This window comes from Octopus bimaculoides, chromosome 14, assembly GCF_046866305.1.
Source record: "Octopus bimaculoides isolate indiv1 chromosome 14, ASM4686630v1, whole genome shotgun sequence".
Taxonomy (NCBI): Eukaryota; Metazoa; Mollusca; class Cephalopoda; order Octopoda; family Octopodidae; genus Octopus; species Octopus bimaculoides.
Genome location: NC_142941.1, coordinates 47,913,953 through 47,934,639, shown reverse-complemented (window position 1 = coordinate 47,934,639; position 20,687 = coordinate 47,913,953). Strand labels below are relative to the sequence as shown.

Below are 20,687 nucleotides of genomic sequence, written 5' to 3'. Positions count from 1 at the left end.
TATATGGCTATTTTATGTTTCTTGTATGTTGTAACAAGTGGATATATATAAAAAGACCAAATACCTGGAGACTCCTGAAGTTGGAGAAGAGACTGTCTCTGGCAGCACATGGCCTTCTCTTACTAATTTCTTGTACATGGTGAAAGGATGGCTGAATGAATGGATCAATAAGCAGGTAGATGTGTGTGCGTGTACGTGCACCTATCCATTTATTCATCCATCCCTATACACATATATTTATCTATATACATAAATATATGTATGTATCATCATTTCATATCTACAAAGGAATGGCTGTAAAATGTCTTCTGCTCTGGCTCGCTTGTAAATTCCATTCATAGCATGTTTTCTGTTTTGATGTCCTTCCTAACACCAACCCCTTTTGCTGTCCACTGAATCTGTTTTATTACGGTAGCAACATTAGAAGGAGTTGTCGTGAGCAAGAGTTTACTGTCCTACTCCTGTCTTTTGTATAAATCTTGTTGTTGTTGTTGTTTCTCGTGAAGCAAGAGAATTCACATTCTAAGATAAGCCTCTCCTTGTTCACTTTTCTCTCATTAGACACACACACACACACACACACACACAGAGTACACCTCATGCACACACACATACACGCATGTGAAGATGAGCCAGTGAGAGAAACTCTATGTAGTTGATGGACCTATTAGAAATAGCAGCCAGATTTCTCTCAAACAACACCTTAAATACAGGACACATTGGATAGTATACTCCATGGTAAACTAATACAGAAGAACCAAGAAGATGGGATGGTCGTGAATGGCTTGAGGTATTGGTCTGACTTGTCTCTAAACAACAACAATATAGCCATGGAGACACAACTATGTCCGATGGCTGGCAGGGTGGATGGAGGGGCAGTTTTGCTTTCTTTTCTAAAATGGTGACTCACTGTACTGTGACCATTTTGTGTCTGGAAGAAATACAGCCACCCATAGGAGACTGTCAGCCAAAAGGGGTTCCAAATTAGCAATGAAGGCCTCTTTCATTTTTCCAATCCAATATTCTTATAAATCTTTTTCCTTCCTTCAAAATAAATTTCACAAGGACACACACACTCGCATAGACATGTGTATGTGAATGTGTGAGAGTGCGTCTGTGTGTGTGTGTGCGTGATGCATGGATGTGCTGGTTGTCTTTCAAGCGTGTCAAATGCCATGTCTCACACCAACATATCAGAGCAAGTCAATACACATCAATGACCAATGACCGTCCAGGGGCTATAAATCTTGAATCATAAGTTGAGCAAGAATTGATCTCTTTCAATCCGCATTCGCTGATAGTGATGTTTATTCTCTTCCTGTTAACTTCAGCCAGACTCTTGTATTGCAGCCATGGTCAATCTTAATTTCTTGAACCATTTAAACAACTGTGACTGGAAGAATTCTTTGACTTCTCCCCATTCATTGGACTTTCCATTGCTTTCATTGTACCAGTGCCTCTACTATGCAAAGGAACTCGGCTTTCCATTGCATAAAAGAAGTCCTGCATTGTTGACCCTTTCTCTTTTTGTTTTGTTTTTTTGTACCATACACATTACTCGTCCCCCATGACCTCTAAAGAATCCACTAAATGCTGCTGTCCAACATGTCTGTCCAAATCAACAGCTAGGTTAGAGAAGTCACCATCACCAACTGGTTTTGAGACAGTTTACAGAAGAGCTTCATTAAAAGCAGTCCTTCTCTTCATCAGCTGCCAACCCTGGGTATGGGGGAACATGTGGTATTTGGGTGTAGCTTGTCACTAGTCAAACTTTAATTATTCTGTGTGTGTGTGTGTGTGTGTGTGTGTGTGTGTATTAATGTTAGAGGATTGTCTTTAAACTTGTATGTTGAACAAAATATCTTGCAGTATTTGTCATGACTAAGTTATATCCCTTTAATCCAAGGTAGACTTAGCCATTCATTATATCAAAATCTTTAAAATTAGCACCAGGCAAAGTAAGACCCCCTGAAGGCAATACTCCAGCATGGCCATGGTCCAGAGAGTAAAACTATTAAAAAAATACATGCACACCCAGACGACCCTTTCTCACCACCATACACACACACACACACAGAGTTAAGAGGAATTTAAGTGGAATTTCCGAAAATTGTCCAACACCCTCCTCCCAAAACACTTTCACTGAAAATTTTTGTATATTCGGAATCTACATAATAAATAATATATGCATAGAAAATTTCATTAAAAAATATTCATTTTTCTGAAAGTTATGACCTTCCAAAGTCGGTGGGTACAACTCTGTAGTTATGCCACATTGACGAACGTGAATGATTGTGTTTACTTGCACGTGTATACGTTTGCGAGAGCGAGAGAGGAAGAGGGGGAGATAGAGAACGGGAGCAATGTGTATGTTGTTGTCACAGATTACGTATGTGTGGTCGTGTGTGTTTTTACGTATCAATGTTATGAAAAATAGGTAAAGAATACTGAGAAGAAAGTTTAATCTATGACGTTGTATGTATCACTTTCTCTCTCTGTTGAGCGCGTGTGTAAGAACGCTGTCCCAGGTAGAAGGGAAGAAATATAAAAGTTGCTAGAAACAACAGCCAAATCTCCCTTAAATCACACAAAGTAAACGGAATTTTAAAAATCTAATTACTGCACTGGAAAGTTCACATCGAGAAAATTCCATTGATGTAAAAATTTTTACAAAAAAGTGGAAAATGTGGATTTCTATAAACTTTTAAAAAGGCTTCACACAGACACACAACTTCAGCTTTATATATTAAGATTAAATCAATGATTGAAAAGTGATCCAGTACAATGTTTAAGAAAGCCAGAGTTGATGATGATGGTGGTGGTGGTGATGATAGTTGTAATGGTCTGATGTTTATACCAGAAACAGTGAATGTCTTGGTTATGTCAGTAGTGGTGGTCATGGTAGTGTTAATTTTTGCAGTAGGGTTGGGATGTAATCAACATATTTAAACAACCAAAAACTGAACAGAAAGTACAAGGATATGAATGGCTGTGTGTGTGTGTTGTCCGAACACCATTGAAGTGTATATGTTTGTATGTGTGAGTGTGTGTGAGTGTGTGTGTATGGGCAGTGGGGGGAGGAGGGGGAGCAGGCATGATCTGTATGTAGTTCTGGATGATTGTGTATAAATAAATGAAAATTTAGTTGTATGTGTGTAGAAGGGAGAGGGGTAGGCATGGGTACTCCTGGAGTGTGTGTGTGTGTGTGTGTGTGCGCAGGCGCATGTGTGTGCATGCGTTGGTATAGGGTATTAAAAAGACAAAGGAAAATTGTGTGAATCAAAAATTAGGTAGACAGAAGAGTGGTGTGAGAGAGAAGACTGACCAGTTTTGACAAACACAGGTGTAGTCTCTCTCTGTCTCTCTCTTTCCTCTCTCCCACTCCTTTTTTTTCTCCCTCTTCCTCCACCTCTCTTAGACACCTGCTGAGTAATAAAGAACCCAAACTAATTCCTCTCCATACCCCCATTGTTTCATCCAACAGAATTCTATTGTTTGCCCCCCCCCCCGCCCCCACCACCTCTCATTCTCAGCCAATCACCTTAGTTCAATCAGATAGCACTGGTATCTTATTGAATCTCAGCCTGCTGACCAATCAACCAATCAATGGCTTGCATTATTTGACAAGTTATTGATTTTCCAGGTGGTAGAGGTGGGGGTGAAAGCCCAATAATAAACCCCCCCCCCCGTCAGATTCCATTGAAAGAGAAGTTGGTGGGAGGGAGAGGGGGATGGTTGTGGGTGGACATCAGCTCAGGATCCAACTTGTTGTTTCGAATTTAGCAACACATTTATGAAGTTGTTGTTGTAGATTTAACCCCGGGTCAGCCGTCACATTTATGAGCAAAAGACATTCCAGTTGTACAGTTAGTGACCATCCCTTCTTTTTGCATATCAAGGACCTCGTTGTAGAGAATGTTCTTGGTAGGGGTGATATGATTTAAAGGAGATTTAGCTCCCATTTGCAACAGGTCAAGAGGCCATGTAGAAACTCCTTCAATAGTTGTTATTGTTCAGTTAACCCCATGATAGATCAAAGTCTTTCCAGCCATGACCATTCCATCTATTTGTATCTCCAAACTCTCACTACTTTTCCTCCCAATGATGGCCTGATGTGATGCACGAGATTTCTGAAGAACTGACAAAAACTGAACCCAATGTTACATTCCGTAGACATCCGTTGCCTTTCTAAGCCAGAAGGAATCGTTAAGAGAATACTTTTCCTCATTAGTGTTGCTTCACTGCATAATGTTAATTAGTTCCTTCTTTACTATTACTTGCTGTTAATTTGCTCATTAATCACACACACACACACATTCCTCCTCCTCTCTCTTTCTCTCTCTCTCTCACCCAAACACATTCAGTATTTTTCCTCTCTACAGAAACAGTATGAAGGCATGTGGCTTAGTGGTCAGGGTATTCGGCTCACAATCATAAGGCCGTGAGTTCAATTCATGGCAATGCGTTTTGTCCTTGAGCAAGACACTTTACTTCACGTTGCTCCAGTCCACTTAGCTGGCAAAAATGAGTTGTATCTTAACTCAAAGGGCCAACTTTGTCACACTTTGTATCCTGCTGAATCTCCCTGAGAACTACATTAAGGACATGAGTGCCTGTGGAGTACTCAACCACTTGCATGTTGATTTCATGAGCAGGCTGTTCTCTTGATTAGATCAACTGGAACCCTCATCATCATAAGTGACGGAGGGCCAATTTTTTTTTACATAAACAGTGAAAAAAAATGCCCTTCTGTCACTCCAAAGAAGCTGTTGCTGTTATTAATTAATTAATTAATCTCCTAAATTCAACTCAAATTAGGATCGATTTTGTGTTTCTTTTCCAGCAATATCCTGGGGAGTAGTCTGTCTGTACTCCACCCCCTACCCCCACAACATTTATGCTCACAGGCCTATATCATCATCATCATCATCATCAACAAGGCAGTGAAGTGGCAGAACTGCCCGGACAAAATTCTTTACAGCATTTCTTCTGTCTGTATGTCATGATTGTTATCAATGTGTCATTTTGAAAAAGAGTGTAGAGTAATTTGGAGAAGGTTTCGCTCTTGTGTCTTGCAAGTCAAGTAACCATGTAGATATTTGGTGGGGTTAAGGAGATTTTTACCTAACAAGGGGTGGGGTCTCTTGATGGTTTTAACTAATGAGGTGATTGTTGTTGCTGAAATCACTGGATTGAATTACCTTTTCATTCATTAGCAAAGCTGTCAATTACCAGAACATTGGCCACAGATACAATCACCACCACCACCACTACAACCACCACCACAACCAACAACAACAACACACCTATCACCACCACCATCCCCCCACACTACTTTGGTTCTGCAAATGGCAGGCTGCCATTGTGAAGGGGTCCTTTACCAAACTACTCTCTCTTCCCCCTCTCTTCCTCCTTCCTTTCTCTGTGTTCCGCCTCTCCCTTATCACTTTGTCTGCCTGTCTGTCCATTAGATGGTCCATCTGTCCTATAGCTTCGTCCCCCACCTTCCACCGCCGCCACCACCATCACCATTCTCCATCATGTTCGTCATTAAGGACTGACATTGTATTGACTTCTAAACATGTGGTTTGTTAAGCTAGGAGGTGTGTTCAGTGTATGGGAGGGGTGTAGAAGGTGGCCCGTGCATTGTGATCACGTCTGGATGTCCATGTAAGCTGGAGGTCTGTTGAAGAATTCTATTACCAGAAGGTGTGCTGAGGCAGAATTATTCCTTGCATTAGCATCAGAACATAAATTTAATTGGACCATGGCAACTGTGAGATTTGAACCCAGAGCAGAAATTATCAAAACTAGTAATTTTTCAACTGTTTTCACTGCAACTTGAAATCAAAATCATATTGCAGTTTGAGCATTACTCCAGCATGGCCACTGCCTACTGGCTGAAACCAGTAAGAGAGTTGCCAGAAATTCTATGGCACATCATTGAAAATAATTATAGCAGCATTGATGTCGATTCAGTGACAATAGCAACAACAACAACTACAATGGGAAAAAATTCATCAAGTGCAAGCATTGAATATGTTTATTATTTATAACTTCTATAGAAGGGCCCAATCCATGAGGGGCCCATTGTCTGCGCTTCGTTTGCTTTTTCTACATGTGTTACTCTTTGCTTCTCTCTCTCTGTTTACACATCTCTATGTTTAGGAATGTTTCATTTCCTTACAACCTCTCTCGGCCATCCACTTTAATTATTTCTTTTATTTATTCTTGCCCACCATTCTCTTATTCCGACACCTCACGTGCTCCTTACCCCCCCCTCTAAATATCCCCTCCCCCCACCTCACACCTCATTCTTCTCTCATCAACACATTGAATCCCATTTCCTCTTCCACAATTTTCAATTTCCATTTTTATTACCACTTCTTTTGTAGCTATTATTGTTGTTGTTGTTGTTGTTGATTATTAATTTTGGTAACGTTGTTGTTGTTGTTGCATAACCTACCCTTAGTCCGATCAGCTACATCCGGTCCTTGGCATCAGGGGTTCTAACCAATCAAATATTGAAAACCAGCTCATTGCTCCGTCATCATTATCAAAGAATCACTCAGCTGACTGGCCAAAGTTCATCAACTAATCAAATTCCTAATCCCAGTTAATCCTAACTATAATCTTTTATTGTGCAGCTACTAAATAGAAATCTCCTCCAGTACTTTACAGGTACTTTATTTCTATCAACTCCAGAAGAATAAAAAGCAATGTAGGGCTTTGCAGGATTTGAATACAGATTGAAAAAAAGCCTTAACCAAATATTGGAAGACATTTGTCCGGTACTTTACCAAATCTATAATTCTCTAGAAACCCTTTAAATCTTCAAATCCCTGATAATCTTGTGATAAGTGAAATAAGTTTTAACATACAAAATGCTTTCAGAAATATAAGAAAGAGAAGCATTTGTGTAAACCTGAAAGAGAAGTTTGTTGCACTCAACCAATAATTCTGTGGTTGATAATGGGTGACCTGCTCAGGAGTTCAATCTCTATCAAACTCCAGTGCCATTTATCTGTCTGCGTCACAAAGAACTAACGAACTGACAAAACAATTCAGAAACAAATTTAAAAGACGAAAACAACTTAGACTTTGTTGGTTTCTTTCACCCCTAAACTGTTTAACCTTTTTAATTTTGAATTTAATTCTTCAGTTCCAACAAGTCTAATTTTAATATATATGCCCCCTATATGCTGAAAACAACCAGAAAATATTCAAAATAGCTAATTAAGCTGTGTAATTAAAAATGACCGTCCAACCCATGCTAGCATGGAAAGCGGACATTAAACGATGATGATGATGATGAATTGTTTTATTAGCAAAACTTTGTCTTTAAAAATGAGTCTTTTTTTTTTTTAAATGATCTTCTTTCTGATTTTTTACTTTAATTTTCTTCTGGTTTAAACTTCTTAATCTCAGTCTTCTGCCCATCACTCTGATGAAATTCCTGAGTGAAGGAGATTTAATAGAGAATTGTCTCTCTTGTGTTTTTATTTTATATTTGTGAGTCAGGCAGTCCACAGAAGCAAAGCAGTATCCTTGACCTTTTGACCTTTTTATAGGGAACCCAAAAATAGATGGGAAGGAAGAATAAACCTAACCCCCTAACAACACTGTCAATTTATTATGTTTCCTTAGAACTGCAAGTTGAACTAAATCATGTTACCCATTGACAGCCACATAGACTGCAGTTTCCTATTCATTATTGTTTCTATATGTTACATAGTGACACAAATATATTACAGCTGTTACTACCACTATGTTGCAGCAACTGGACAGTGAGTTTGATATTGCTGGACAATGTCCACTATTGTTTCTCACTGTCCATCTCAGTGGGATAGATCCTGTAGCAGAGACATTGACTTGACCCACACGAAGAAGGACAATAACTCCGGCTGTTACCAAGAAGCAGGGAAGAACATTGTCCTTCAACCCAGAAACATTGGCTAAAGGAAAGCACCATTAAGATGTTGAGGTTAATCCAGGCAACAGTCTGGCTCCACCAACCAATAACAGCAATAGTCTCTGCAACAAAGTTCCTCATAGATTTCCATTTACTAAATTTCCACTCACAGGATTTTGGTTGACTTTGGGGTACAATAACAATATATTTGAGGTGCCATGCAATGGAATTGAACCTAAAACAATCTTATCCCAAAACAAACCTGTTGTCCACACAGCTGTCCCCTTTTGCTGACAGGTTATATATTGTCTCACATTGTCCATATAAGTAAACATTGATGTCCCTAAAGAAGACATATTTCACTGCTGCTTGATAACAACACAAGGCAATGGTTGACAATGTTTCTGTTGCACTTTGTTGTGCACCAGCTGCACATGCAGTAGTTGCAAATATCTAGTGCACTGATACTGATAGATCGCTTTGATTTATTGATCTCCATGCAACAGTTTACAGTTTTTCTTCAGTTTCATCTTGGTAGCGGCGGTAGTGAGGAGACAGCAGCGGTGGCGGTGGCGGTGGTGGGCTCATTAGATGTTGTCTTGTGGTCACAGGAATCGGCTGATGTATTGGTAGTGCTGCAATGTGGTGATGGTAGTAGATGGCAGTGTTGCAGTTTTAGTAGTTTAGCATGCTATCACCAAACCCCCATCGTTGAGCAGAGTTATTTATGATCAAAGACATTCCATATGTGACTATCCCGTCTTGGGAGGATATCTGGGACTGCATTATTTCATGTTGTATTTTTAATTGATGAGATATTTGAAGATTTGACTGCTATTTCCTGGAGGTCAAGTGACTACACAGGGGCCACCTGGTTGGTGGTGTTGGTCATTTCTAATATGAGGGACTTGGAAGTGGTAGCTTCACAGGGTGCTGTTGGAAGACATCATACCAGTAATAGTAGTGGGGTAGATGGGGAGGGAGTGAGGGAGGTATGGTGAGAAGGGGGGGGGGCTTTCTCTCTGTGTTTATCTCTCTCTCTCTCTCTCTCTCTCTCTCTCCCTCTCTCTCTCTCTCTCTCTCTCTCTCTCTCTCTCCCTCCATAGTTGCTGCAGTGTGTGCATTGTTGCATGTTCACTTGCATGTGGAGAACCAATTCTTTGTACAGTTGTTGCTGCTTGTGTTGTGCACGCACCAGTGGTGGTGGTGGTGGTGGTGGTGTGGGAGGGAGATGTAGGTATTACTAGATATTGTGGGGGTGGCAGCCATAATAGTAGTGAGAGTGATACTAGAAGTGGGTGGGGGGGAGGAATAAGAGTAAATGATAATAGTGGAAATTGTGAAACTAACATAGAGAAGTGGATTCTAAAATGATATTGACGATGATGATTGTTGTTGTGGTGGTGGGGTGGTGGTGGTGGTGGTGGTGGTGGTTATTGTTGTAACTGTAAATATTCACTGTAAGTGAAACAGGATGGTCAAAGCTGGAATCCCTATGTAAGTCATCATCTGTTCAATTAGGGTTCACTTTTCGGTTAAACGACAAACCAGTAAAGGAGTTTTACAGGACTACTGTATTTGTAGAAATAGTAGTTAAATCATACCTTACCGTCTTAAAAAGGGAAGGACACAATAATGTTGTTTCAAAGACACTTTGCCTAAATAAAAGACAATCAAAATGACTTTGATCATCGATCTGTACCTGAGTTTGACCATAGGCCTGATTCTAGAGCCAGGCTGATCTTGGGGCTATATCATTCAATAAACAAGATGGCTTGGTCAGTAAGGGAGCAAACAACCAGAAGAGTGTTTGCAAGTTCAAAATTGGTCAACCGTAAGATTGGCTGAATCATTAGAACCAAGGACAAAATGGTTGTCCTATTTAGTTATGGCTGTTTACATTCTGAGATCAAATCCTGTGGAACCAAGTGATCATATCTCTTGTTCTGGAGAATAAGTTTAGCTTTTACAATAGGGATAATCCTATCAAGAATACATTTACCAAAACATCATCAGTCAGATTTCGTGAGGGAAATAAGTTTGATGAGAGGTTTTTTAAAGAAATCTGACTTATGGTCCTTTAGTGTAAAGTGGGGAGGTGTCTGTGTGTTTGTAGCTGTGTGTGTGTGCTTATATATCATTTGAAGATCTTTTCTTACGGTACTATTCCTCCACCTGTCTCATATTGTTATTCCTTGTTTAACCCCTAAGCACTGCATTTCAAAACCTAGCTGGAATGTAGCTTCAAATTTTAAGGTCCATGTTTCTGAAATGTTAGCTGTAATTTGGAAAATAAGAGTGTTGTACAGGTAAGATTTGAATTACTGACAGATATCCTACCTGTTTCAGAGACCATTTGTTTGTCTTCTAAGTGCTGCAGTTGTTAATGAGGTCCATCTTGTCTTCTAATCCATTTAATACTCTACTCCTCTCAATTCCAAACTCCAGCATGTTCTAGTTTGAAGACCATCTTGTGTGATCTTTGACATGCTGGGTGACAAAACCTTGACAATCTACACCATTTATATTTATGCCATATGCAACAATGGGGTGAAATAGTCTGGCCATGATGTCAAACCAAAACCAGCTAAGAACTATATGATGCTCATGTTCTACCAAGACTTCCCTATCCTTTGGCTACATGACATCCTTCCATATAAGTGGATCCGTCAGATCTCTGAAGACACCAGGGTTACAGCTTGCAGCAATGACAGGTAGAGCATCCAACTGAATGGCAGTGCTGTGATCCTTCTGTCAGGAGAGAGCAAGAGTGACCAAGGAAGGGTAAAAGATAGATCAGAGAATCAATACCGTATTGGGTTGTCCTGGATTTTCTGACAATTCTAGAATATTGAATATATTGTTATTTCAGAAAAACTTATGTCTTGGATAATTTTTAAAGCCTGTTGCTGTATGTAAAGGTTGTGTGCAATAAATTTGCATCTTTGTAAAACTTAAATTAATAGAATGCATTTGAATATTAGCAGCACAGGAGTAAAGTTGTAAAGGCAAAAATATTGGAGTATTTTTTTTTTATATAAAGCTAATCAATTGTATTGGCCATGCTACAATATATACATGTTATCTGCAGTTCAAATGTGCATGTGTGTTCTTATACAGGCACACACACACATACACAACACAACACACACATCAATGGCCAAATGGCCACCAATGCATCTGAACTAATGATAGATTTCTTTCAAAAATTCTGCCAATTTCCTCCCATTTTTAGGTCTTATTATCTCTCTCTCTCTCTCTCTCTCTCTCTCTCTCTCTCTCTCTCTCTCTCTCCGACTACACACACATGCATCTATCTTACAACATATTCCATCATCCCTTTCTTTTTATCTCTTTTTGTTTGTACCTTCTCTTTCCTAATTCTTCTGTATATGTGCACACACACACACACACACACACACTCACATAACTGCACACATGCGCGCGCGCGCACACACACACACACACATGCACGCACACACACACACACTAATTACCGCTATGGAATAGCTTGTTTGCAGGAAAGTTTGTAAATAAATTTACATGTTTCCATACATTTAATCTCACTGGGTAAATAGAGCAGTGTGTGTATATTTATATACTGAGAGTTCATGTGTGGGTGAGTGAAAGTGTGTGTGTGTGTGTATGTATGTATGTACACACACACACACACATGAACCCATACATCTCTATTCTTCCTCTCTTTCATTGCTTTCCTCCTTTCCTTCATCAATACCATCTTTTGTTGTGTGATGACAGGAACATCTACTCCCTCTCCTCTTTCCTCCTCTTCCCTGTCTTTCACCCTCTCTCCTCTCCACCTTTCCTCCTCCCTCTCTCTCTCCGTCACACACACACAGTGAATCGATATTAATTACATAAGCATTAAGATCACAAATTTCAGTGGAAGATGAACAAGAGTGTATGATGTTCATGCCTTTCCCAAGGGATATTCACACTAAAAGTGAAGTGAAATGGTAACAAGTGAGAATCAAAGACTAACAGAAACAGGAACAGACAAAGTGGTTCGCTATTGATTATTTCTCTCTCTCCCACCTCAGCACGTGGTTTCGCATTTATAGGAGAATGGCCGTTGTTATTGTCGTCGTCCTAGCTTTCCATATTAAAAGTAGTTCATCTCTATAAAAGCTAACTTGATTATAACTACCTTGTTTTGAACACTGTGTGTGTGTGTAGATGTGTGGATATATGTCAGTGGGCAGTGGTGTAGCAAGCTCAAGTTTCTCACTTGCCAATCTCTCTCACTCTCTCTCTCACTCTCTCACTCTCTCTCTCTCACTCTCTCTCTCACTCTCTCTCTCATATGAGTGGTTTCCTTATTTGACCATCAAAATATGGCGATTGTTTCCCAACTGAACTAACCAAACTGACCTCTCACACCCTACTTAGCTGAACCTAATATGGATGCCTCTACATGACCATTCAACCTGCAAGAAATAGCAGACAAATCTCCTTAGTATCATACCCTAACAACTTAGAAAGGTACACAATGAATCGTAAGTTCCTTGTACATAGGAAGGTGGAATGGTCATAGTTGGAGTGCCTTTGATCTTACGGTTACTTAATTAGAGCTGACCTGGGGCCACTATTCTATTTTTATGCCATTCAATCTGCTAATAATAGAAACCCAATCTCTCTCCTTACACCACAGCCTACCTGCTTAATGTACCCCTAGATAAACTATACCTGGAAGTAAGACAAGACTGTCCCAGCTAGAATACCTTTTGAGCATAGGGTCTATTGAATCAGGGCTAAAAGGGAGCTAAACAAGAGCAACAGTATTTAACTTAACCAACCCCCACAAGTGTTCCCATAAAATCTATGTTGATCAACCCCCTAATCCCTTACAACTGTTACTGGATTCAACGTTTGAAGAGACAACCACATCAAACAAACTCTAGGTTGCTGCTGCTGCTGCTGCTACAGCTTGTTACTACTGATTACAGACGAATCAACCAACCTATGCATCACATACCAATGTGGGAGACCTACATGGGTGCCCAACCTGTTAGAAACAGCATTCAAATGTTGCCCTCTGAAATCTCATCCAATCCACTTGAATCAAGCTTCATTGACAATCAAGCCATGTCCACTGATGTCCGTCCTTCATTGCAGCTGGTGCAAGGGAACAGCTAAACACATAGTTTTTTGACACACCGTCACATTCCAGCAATTCAGTGTATGTCACGGCTGGATTTTCTTGCTTTCTTTTCCTCTCTGTTCATTCCCTCTGATTCCAATAATGGCACTTGAGGAACTCATCTTTACTTTTCCAAGAGTGTCCAATGAACTTCAGCCTAAATTAGAGTTTTAGTAACCTTGCAAATGTTACCATTTAGTTGTTTATTGGTGAGGTTTGCTCTCCATCATGTTTGTTACTTCTTGAGTGAGAGAGAGAGTCCAATATGACACTCCACAGAGAAATAGGGTTGTTATGGCTGACTTGAGGGTTCGTTTTTTTGTTTGTTTTTTTTTTGCCGGGTGAGGTCCCTTTTCCTTCAAATCACAATATACTATCTTAAGAAGCAATGTTACATAGGTCAATGTAGCTATATATATATATATATATATATATATATAAATATATATATGTGTGTGTGTGTGTATGTGTGCGTGTATGTATGTATGCATACATACACACACACACGCGCATATATACGCATCATTCATTCATTTGTTGTTTGTAGTACATTTCCCCATGCTAGCGTGGATTACATATATACACATATGTCAATGCATATCAACAAAAAGAATATTGCTGGAACATTCACATCAATACTTCTACCAAGAGCAAACACAGCAGGCCTGACATAGTTATCTAGGACCAGAAAGACGAATCATGTATAGTCATAGATGTTAACTGCTTTGCAGATATGAGAATGTGGTAAAGTTAGAACTTGTAGCAAGGAAAAAGACCAGTTTACATGCACTTTACTGATACAATCTCTAAGTGGAACAGTAAAAATATTTGAGACTTTACTAAAGTTCAATGTAACAATTATCAAAGCTGTTATCAGATTTTAATGATTGAGTTTTGTTTCTTCGTTAAAAAACTTGATCCTTCATTCTTGGAAGAAGTCTAATAAATAAATAAAAAAGAAAAGAGACAGACAGACAGACAGATCGATAGATAGAGTCAGTGGGGAGTGGGAAATAGTAAGATTTCCTTTCTTCATAACCAAAGGGTATTAATAAGTGAAGTGAAACAGCTGTAACCAGGAAGTGAAAGCCAATTGCCTGCAGCTCACCTCAACAAACATTGTAATCACAGATTTATAATATGAGAAACTGAATGAAATGCAAAAAATAAAAAAAACAAAACAGTATCAAATAAATTTCCTGATCAGTTATCAAGTGTGTTATAAGGTCTCAATTATTGAATGGTGGTGTTGCTTGTGGCGTTTTTTTTTTCTGGGAGGGGAGGCCAGATTGGGTTGGGGAATCAATGTTGTATGTGTTGATAGTTTATCTGTAAATGGTTTATAAGTATAATGGGTGCCATAGGGCAGCCAAAAGACAGGCTATGGTAATTATGCATCAATAATGTAGGTGGGAGTGAAAAAAGAGAAGCTGAATACCCCTGACATGTCTAAGTGGGTGGGGGTGGAGGGGGTGATCGGGATCAAGTCTGGAAAGTTTTTATTGACTCTCTAAGCATTTCATTCTGAATTTCTTTGAATATGTTGGGAAAGTGAGTGATTCTAGATCAGAGATAGATATGGAATCAATAGTTTGAGTATAAGCTTTAAAAGGAAAAAGAGGTGGAAATTTGGGGGCTAATGAGGAGGACAGTTACAAAAGAAAAAAGGGAGAGAGAGAGAGTGGTGTGTGTGTGTGTGTGTGTGTGTGTGTGTGTATGTAGTTTCAGTTGTTCATATATCTGTGTGTGTGTGTGTATATATATATATATATATATATATATATATATATACATACATGTGTGTATATGCATGCATAGATTCAGTGAGTATTAAGAGATAAAAACAATGGCCATTCCTGATAGGTGCCATTTTATAAGAATGGCCAAAAATTCTAGAAAGAGATTTCATCTGTTTATACAGATTTCTATATGATGTTGGTTTCTAAATTTCATGTATTATTAATAGTAATGTCTAGTTTTTATTTTTCATTGCGTGACCAATTTTCTCTGACTAGAATCACATACTTGATTCTATTGCATTTAAGCACTCTCTTACACTATTTTATGTCATCAAGAAACACTAAAAAATGGCAACTTTACGACTTTTCTTATAGACCAAGAATTTCATTACTGCATAAATTAAAATCGTTTTGGGGTTTAAATATCAGTTTCCAGACTAAAATTATCTATTGGGAATATAATCAGCAAAAAAGATTGAAAGATATTATGCTTAACAATCAATTTGATCTGTTCAGCTACTTAAATATTCATTGAGATCAAAAGAAAATGTGATCTGGTTAAAAAATAAATGGTAAATTCATAACAAAGTGAAATACAAGACTTAATAGATTGGATCATAGAACACATTGGAAGATAACTTCAAGGGTGGGTAAGAATGACCCTTAGTGTTTTGGATTAAGACAACTTCAGAAGATCTTTTGACTTTTTCTCTCTAATATTCAGACATTACATATATATAGGCACAATGAAAGGTAGGTCTCGTAAGATTGTGGAAATGCTGGAGTGAAAAATGAATGAATGTTTGTTGTAAGCCAGAGGGACAATAGAAAGAATCCACAACCAAACTCCTCTCAGACGAGAGACAGAGATACAAATTCTTCTGGGTGAGTAATGGGGGACAGCAAGAGTAAGCTAGGCATGTTGTTAACTGAGAAATGGATAAAAAGAGTAATTGAGGTTGTCAGTGGGGTGTGTGAGAGGATAATCAAGATGAGACCAGTTACCAGCAATTCAACAGCAGCAGTCATCAACACCCGACAGGCAAGACTAAGGACAGAAGGACAGAAGGACTGCTCTGCTTTTGCAGGCTTGCTCACTTACAACTGAAGGCAGCTTCATTATCATGGCTGATGGCTTTAACAGTTATGTTGGCCAACACACTAATGACTTCCATGACATACATGGAGACTATGGATATGGTGAGAGAAACAAGGAGGGTGTGTGGCTCCTGGAGTTCTGTGATGCAACAGAACTAACAATTTGCAACACACACTAAAATGTGTCCAGCCAACCACCTTGTCACCTACAAATCTATTGCAGCATACATGCAAGTTAAACAAATTACATTCTCACCAGGAAAGAGAGACAGAACAGCTATTTGTGAATGGGTTCCTACTACAGATATTGTTTAAATTGGGAAAATCAACCTGATGGAATCCATGCCTCTCTGAGTTTTATTCCCAAGTGGAATTGAAATAATCACAAGTTTATGAACCACTCATCAATTTTACAAGACTCTGACTATTGGAGGCAGCTGGAGTCTTACTTTGTAGTCAGTTTTTTATAGTTCTAGATCCAATGCCTTGGCCATACTTACAATACACCGTTGGTTATGGGATAGAAACCGAATCCATTTAATCTAATTCCATCTTTGAGTGTCAATATGGTAAAATGTGAATGAGATCTGCAGAATATGTTTGTTGTAAGGAAAAGAAATATCTGCTTGGGTAGACCAACATACATCAGACGTTTGTTTGTTATTCAAGAGATACTATTCCTGATAAGTATAATGAATTCTACCCAAAATGTTATGTAACCCGTTCTCCATTCCTCAATAACAACGGCAACACCAGCAAACATGTCTCTTGTGTTTTAATGATAAAATTGTGTTGAAGTGAATAAATCTCACAGATGCAAGAATGGGGATTTACAAATAGCAATTTACTGCTTCATCAATTTTCATTACAATTAATTTGAGGTGAATAAACATGTATTTTGCAGAATTGATTGTGCATGTTGCAGATGTGTGCAGGTCTGCGTTGGGGTGGGGGATAAAATGCATGCAGAGAAAATGCTGCAAGAATTAAAAACAATCAGGAAATCAGATGCACAAGAATAGACTAAAGACCTAATCTCGTGTTCTTATTACTGGTGCGTGTGTGTGTGTGTGTGTGTGTGTGTGTGTGTGTGTGTGTGTGCGTGCATGCGTGTGTGTGAGAGACATTAGATTAAGTTGATTGTGCATTCAGGTGTGTATCTAATGAGATTTCAATGTCTGTAGGAGGAGGAAGAGGAGGCATGGGTTTATTGAGATGATTTCCTTTAGATATTAGCATGGGTAGCTTCATTGCCTGTCTTCCATGCTGGATGTCCATCTTCCATTAGTTGGTGTGTAAATATATATGTGTGTGTATGCATATGTAAATATATGTCTATATGTAAATAAATACGTGTATGTAAATATATACATGTATATGTAAATATATGTAAATATATGTGTATATATATGTGTGTGATTTTTTTATTGCCCACAAGGGGCCAACACAGAGGGGAGATATATATATATATATGTGTGTACATGTAAATATATGTGTATGTCCCTCCCTAATTCTTCTATCCCTCAACCTCTACCCCTCTCTCTCTTCTCTCTCCACGTGATTGATGTTCAGCCAAGCCTGACCTTTCTTTCTTCACTGATAAATGTCTGTAGAAAGCCATATGAAGGAACCTCACAGACAACAAACACCTGATCTAGCACAAGACTTGTGGATCTTACATTGGCCTGTAATATATATAGGTGCAGAGGAGTTAAACCTGATGAACAATCATCTTCAACTCTGAGGCATGACCACACACACACATTTCTGATATCAAATACCATACATAGACTGTTGGTCAACTGGAGGCTAAAGAAAAAAAAACAAATGGCCAAGGTGCTGGTCAGTGGCATTAATCATATGTTAACATTGTGTGTGTGTGTAATTTCTTGTTGGATTTATTTGATTCCTTTTACCATCTCTCTCTCTCTCTCTCTCTCTCTCTCTCTCTCTCTCACCTTTTTCTCTCTGTTTTCCCATTGCAGTGGCTGCAAAATGTGCAGTGTATGTGGAGGTATGGAGGTGCATGTATCAAACATTCCAGAGAACTTCGACAAGAGTCAACTTCTGGAGTACTTCAATGGTCAGGAACATGGGGGCAGTTACATAACGGATATAGCCTACCCGCTGCGTAACAATGAGGCTGTACTTCTTTATAAACATCATAAAGGTGAGTTGTTTCCACAACACTTTCACACAGCAATGATCACCTCACCTATTTTCTGTGTCTTCCCGTCTGCCTGAAATTTCAGTTTTACTATTATTAAGTCGTGTTTTCACCAAGATATTTCAGGGAACAACTGGTTTCAAACTCTTAACCTTTTTTTTTTTCATTAAAATTCTGATATGGATCTTATTGTTGGTTATTTCAAAAAAATCTCTTATAAATTTTGGAATCAGTTTTAAAAGTAGGCAGAGAGACAATAAAAGAGGACAACTGAAGTCTTGAATTATTGTAAAACATTACTGCATGTAATTGATATTGAATCTTTGCCAATCTTTGAAATAGAATAACAAAGTTGTAAAAGCAAAAAAATTGCAAAATTTTTCTCATAAAGATATTCAGCTCTACTGGCCATGCTACCATATTCTCTACATATCTTGGTGAATTCATTTTAACCAACTTCTTTTTACCATTTCATAATTTGTATTTGAAATTACTAAACAATGCAGATGCTGTCACTTCTGTCAATAAATCGTCCACTCATTTAATACCTTTGAGGATATGTGACATAAGAGATCCCTCGCTTGAAAATACAGACAAGAGCCAGCAATAGGAAGGACATCTGGCTGCAAATTAATGCCTCTAACGTTAATATATTCCTCTAACCCATGCTTGTGTGGAAAAATGGATCAAAAACAAATGATCAAATAAATATCCATAGCAGCATGGAGAGACTTGGAAACAGTTTGTTTGTGCAAACATAGTCAGTCAAAAACTTTGCATATTAAATGCCAGCTTTACAACACACCGGTTGCTCCGTGCTCATGGAGGCCCCACTTATTGGTTTGACTGACTAGTAGTCAATCTTAAGTCCATTTCAGGATCATCTCCTCTCTAGCTGGATCCCTTAACTGTCACATGGATCTGTTTCAAGGTGGCATTTGCTTACCAATGTTTGACACCCAAGTGACAGCAGGCACTGTCTCAATCTGGTTCCAATAAAACCCCTCCATCCAACTTCTACAGGAAAGTGTACTGCACTCCAGCCAGATTCTTTACAGTCTTCGAGCGGCATCTCATAACGCTTGTTTTTCCTGACCTGAGCTGCATGTGCGTAGCTTTGCTATGGTCCCTGCAGCACGGTTCTCTTCCTCATGCCAACAACTTTATTGAGTGTACTGGGTGCCTTTTTTGTGGTGTCAGTACTTTTCTTCATAAAAATATTAAAAGATAAAAACAAAAAATGAGTCAGCATAGTCAACAGAGAAAACTTCTTCAGTGTCCTAAACTTGCTGACCATTATTACCTTGACCATTTATCAATTTTTGCCATTTTAACAGGGATAAAAAATCCCTTCTGACCCACACCCAGTTGACCCCATTTCCCACACCTCCAACTGAACTTCACATCTCCATCCAACCATCCATGCAAATCTCATCTCACTAGAGTAATATAATCACCAATGCTGTAAGCAGTGAACTAGTAAGACCGTTAGCATGCCAGACGAAATGCCTAGCAGCATTTTGTCCATTTTCATGTTCTGAGTTCAAATTCTGCTGAGGCTGTCTTTGCCTTTCGTCCATTTGGGGGTTGATAAAATAAGTACCAGTTGAGTCCTCTTCCAAAACAACTGACCTTCTGCCAACATTTGAAACAAAGCTTCACACTTATACTACCAACCAGCACTCTCAGATCTAACCATTCTCTTGTAGGTGTACAGTTGCTGACACAGAGCAATCACCAGTTGGAAAATGCCCAGTTGACGCTCAAAGTTTTGCCGAAACCAGTAAGAAGACGAAATTTTCTTCCTTTCTTTTGGGTTGTTGTTGTTGTTGCTCTTGTTGTTGTTCAAATGTAAATCCTAATGCAATGCATTGAAATTTCCAATTTCCTTGATTTTGATTTGATTGTTTCTGGCAGTGAAAGTAAGCAAATTAGATTTTGGGTATCGATGAGGGAGGATTTATTAGAAACTTATCTAAGAACATGATGTAAGTCAATTTTGAGGGATCATCTTACCAATCCTTTGTAAAACAATTCTTATTTACAGATTTTCTTTTATAATTTTTTATAAATTTCAATTTTGTAAGTTCTTTCTTTTTTTTAACTATTTTTTAAGTCCTTCAATAAATAATCTGAGAAAAAGTCTCATCAACAGAGCTGCAACTTTTCAACTCATATTTCTCGGTTAGGGAGTCTGATGATTCACTTTCGCCAGGTATGTTGTGTGTTTCCAAGCAATGTAACGAATATGTAATTAATCTAATTAGCAATTAGAGGAGATGGAGTTGGTGGTACCATCAAATGATGAGCCAGAGTTTAAGGTTTTAGTGGACTGATTCCATAATCCTGGTAAGAATATAACAAGTCAAAAAAATATTCTGGTAGTTGTTGATGTGTAATTCTGATTGAGTAGAACTGACAACACACAGGAAGTGACCCCTAATGACTAAGTAGGGTTCACAGATCTGTTATTCCAAAAATTCAATGTTCTCTTCTTCATATATATACATATATATTATGTCAGGTCACTCTTGAATGCTTCTGATAACATGGAACCCAGTACAACCTGCCAGTGGCATGTAAAAAGCACCCACTACACTCTTGGAGTGG

At 38.7% G+C, this 20,687-nt stretch overlaps 1 protein-coding gene across 4 annotated transcripts in view; it reads left to right on the top strand.

The window, feature by feature from the left end:
• LOC106878006 (uncharacterized) overlaps positions 1–20,687 on the top strand; it is a 170,855-nt gene that overhangs the window by 111,867 nt on the left and 38,301 nt on the right. For all 4 annotated transcript variants that reach the window (XM_089362853.1, XM_052972897.2, XM_089362855.1 and 1 more), the window contains exons 2-3: positions 17,896–18,080; positions 19,787–19,860. In XM_089362853.1, the coding sequence (XP_089218979.1) occupies positions 17,896–18,080; positions 19,787–19,860 (259 nt within the window). The remainder of the gene's footprint in view (positions 1–17,895; positions 18,081–19,786; positions 19,861–20,687) is intronic.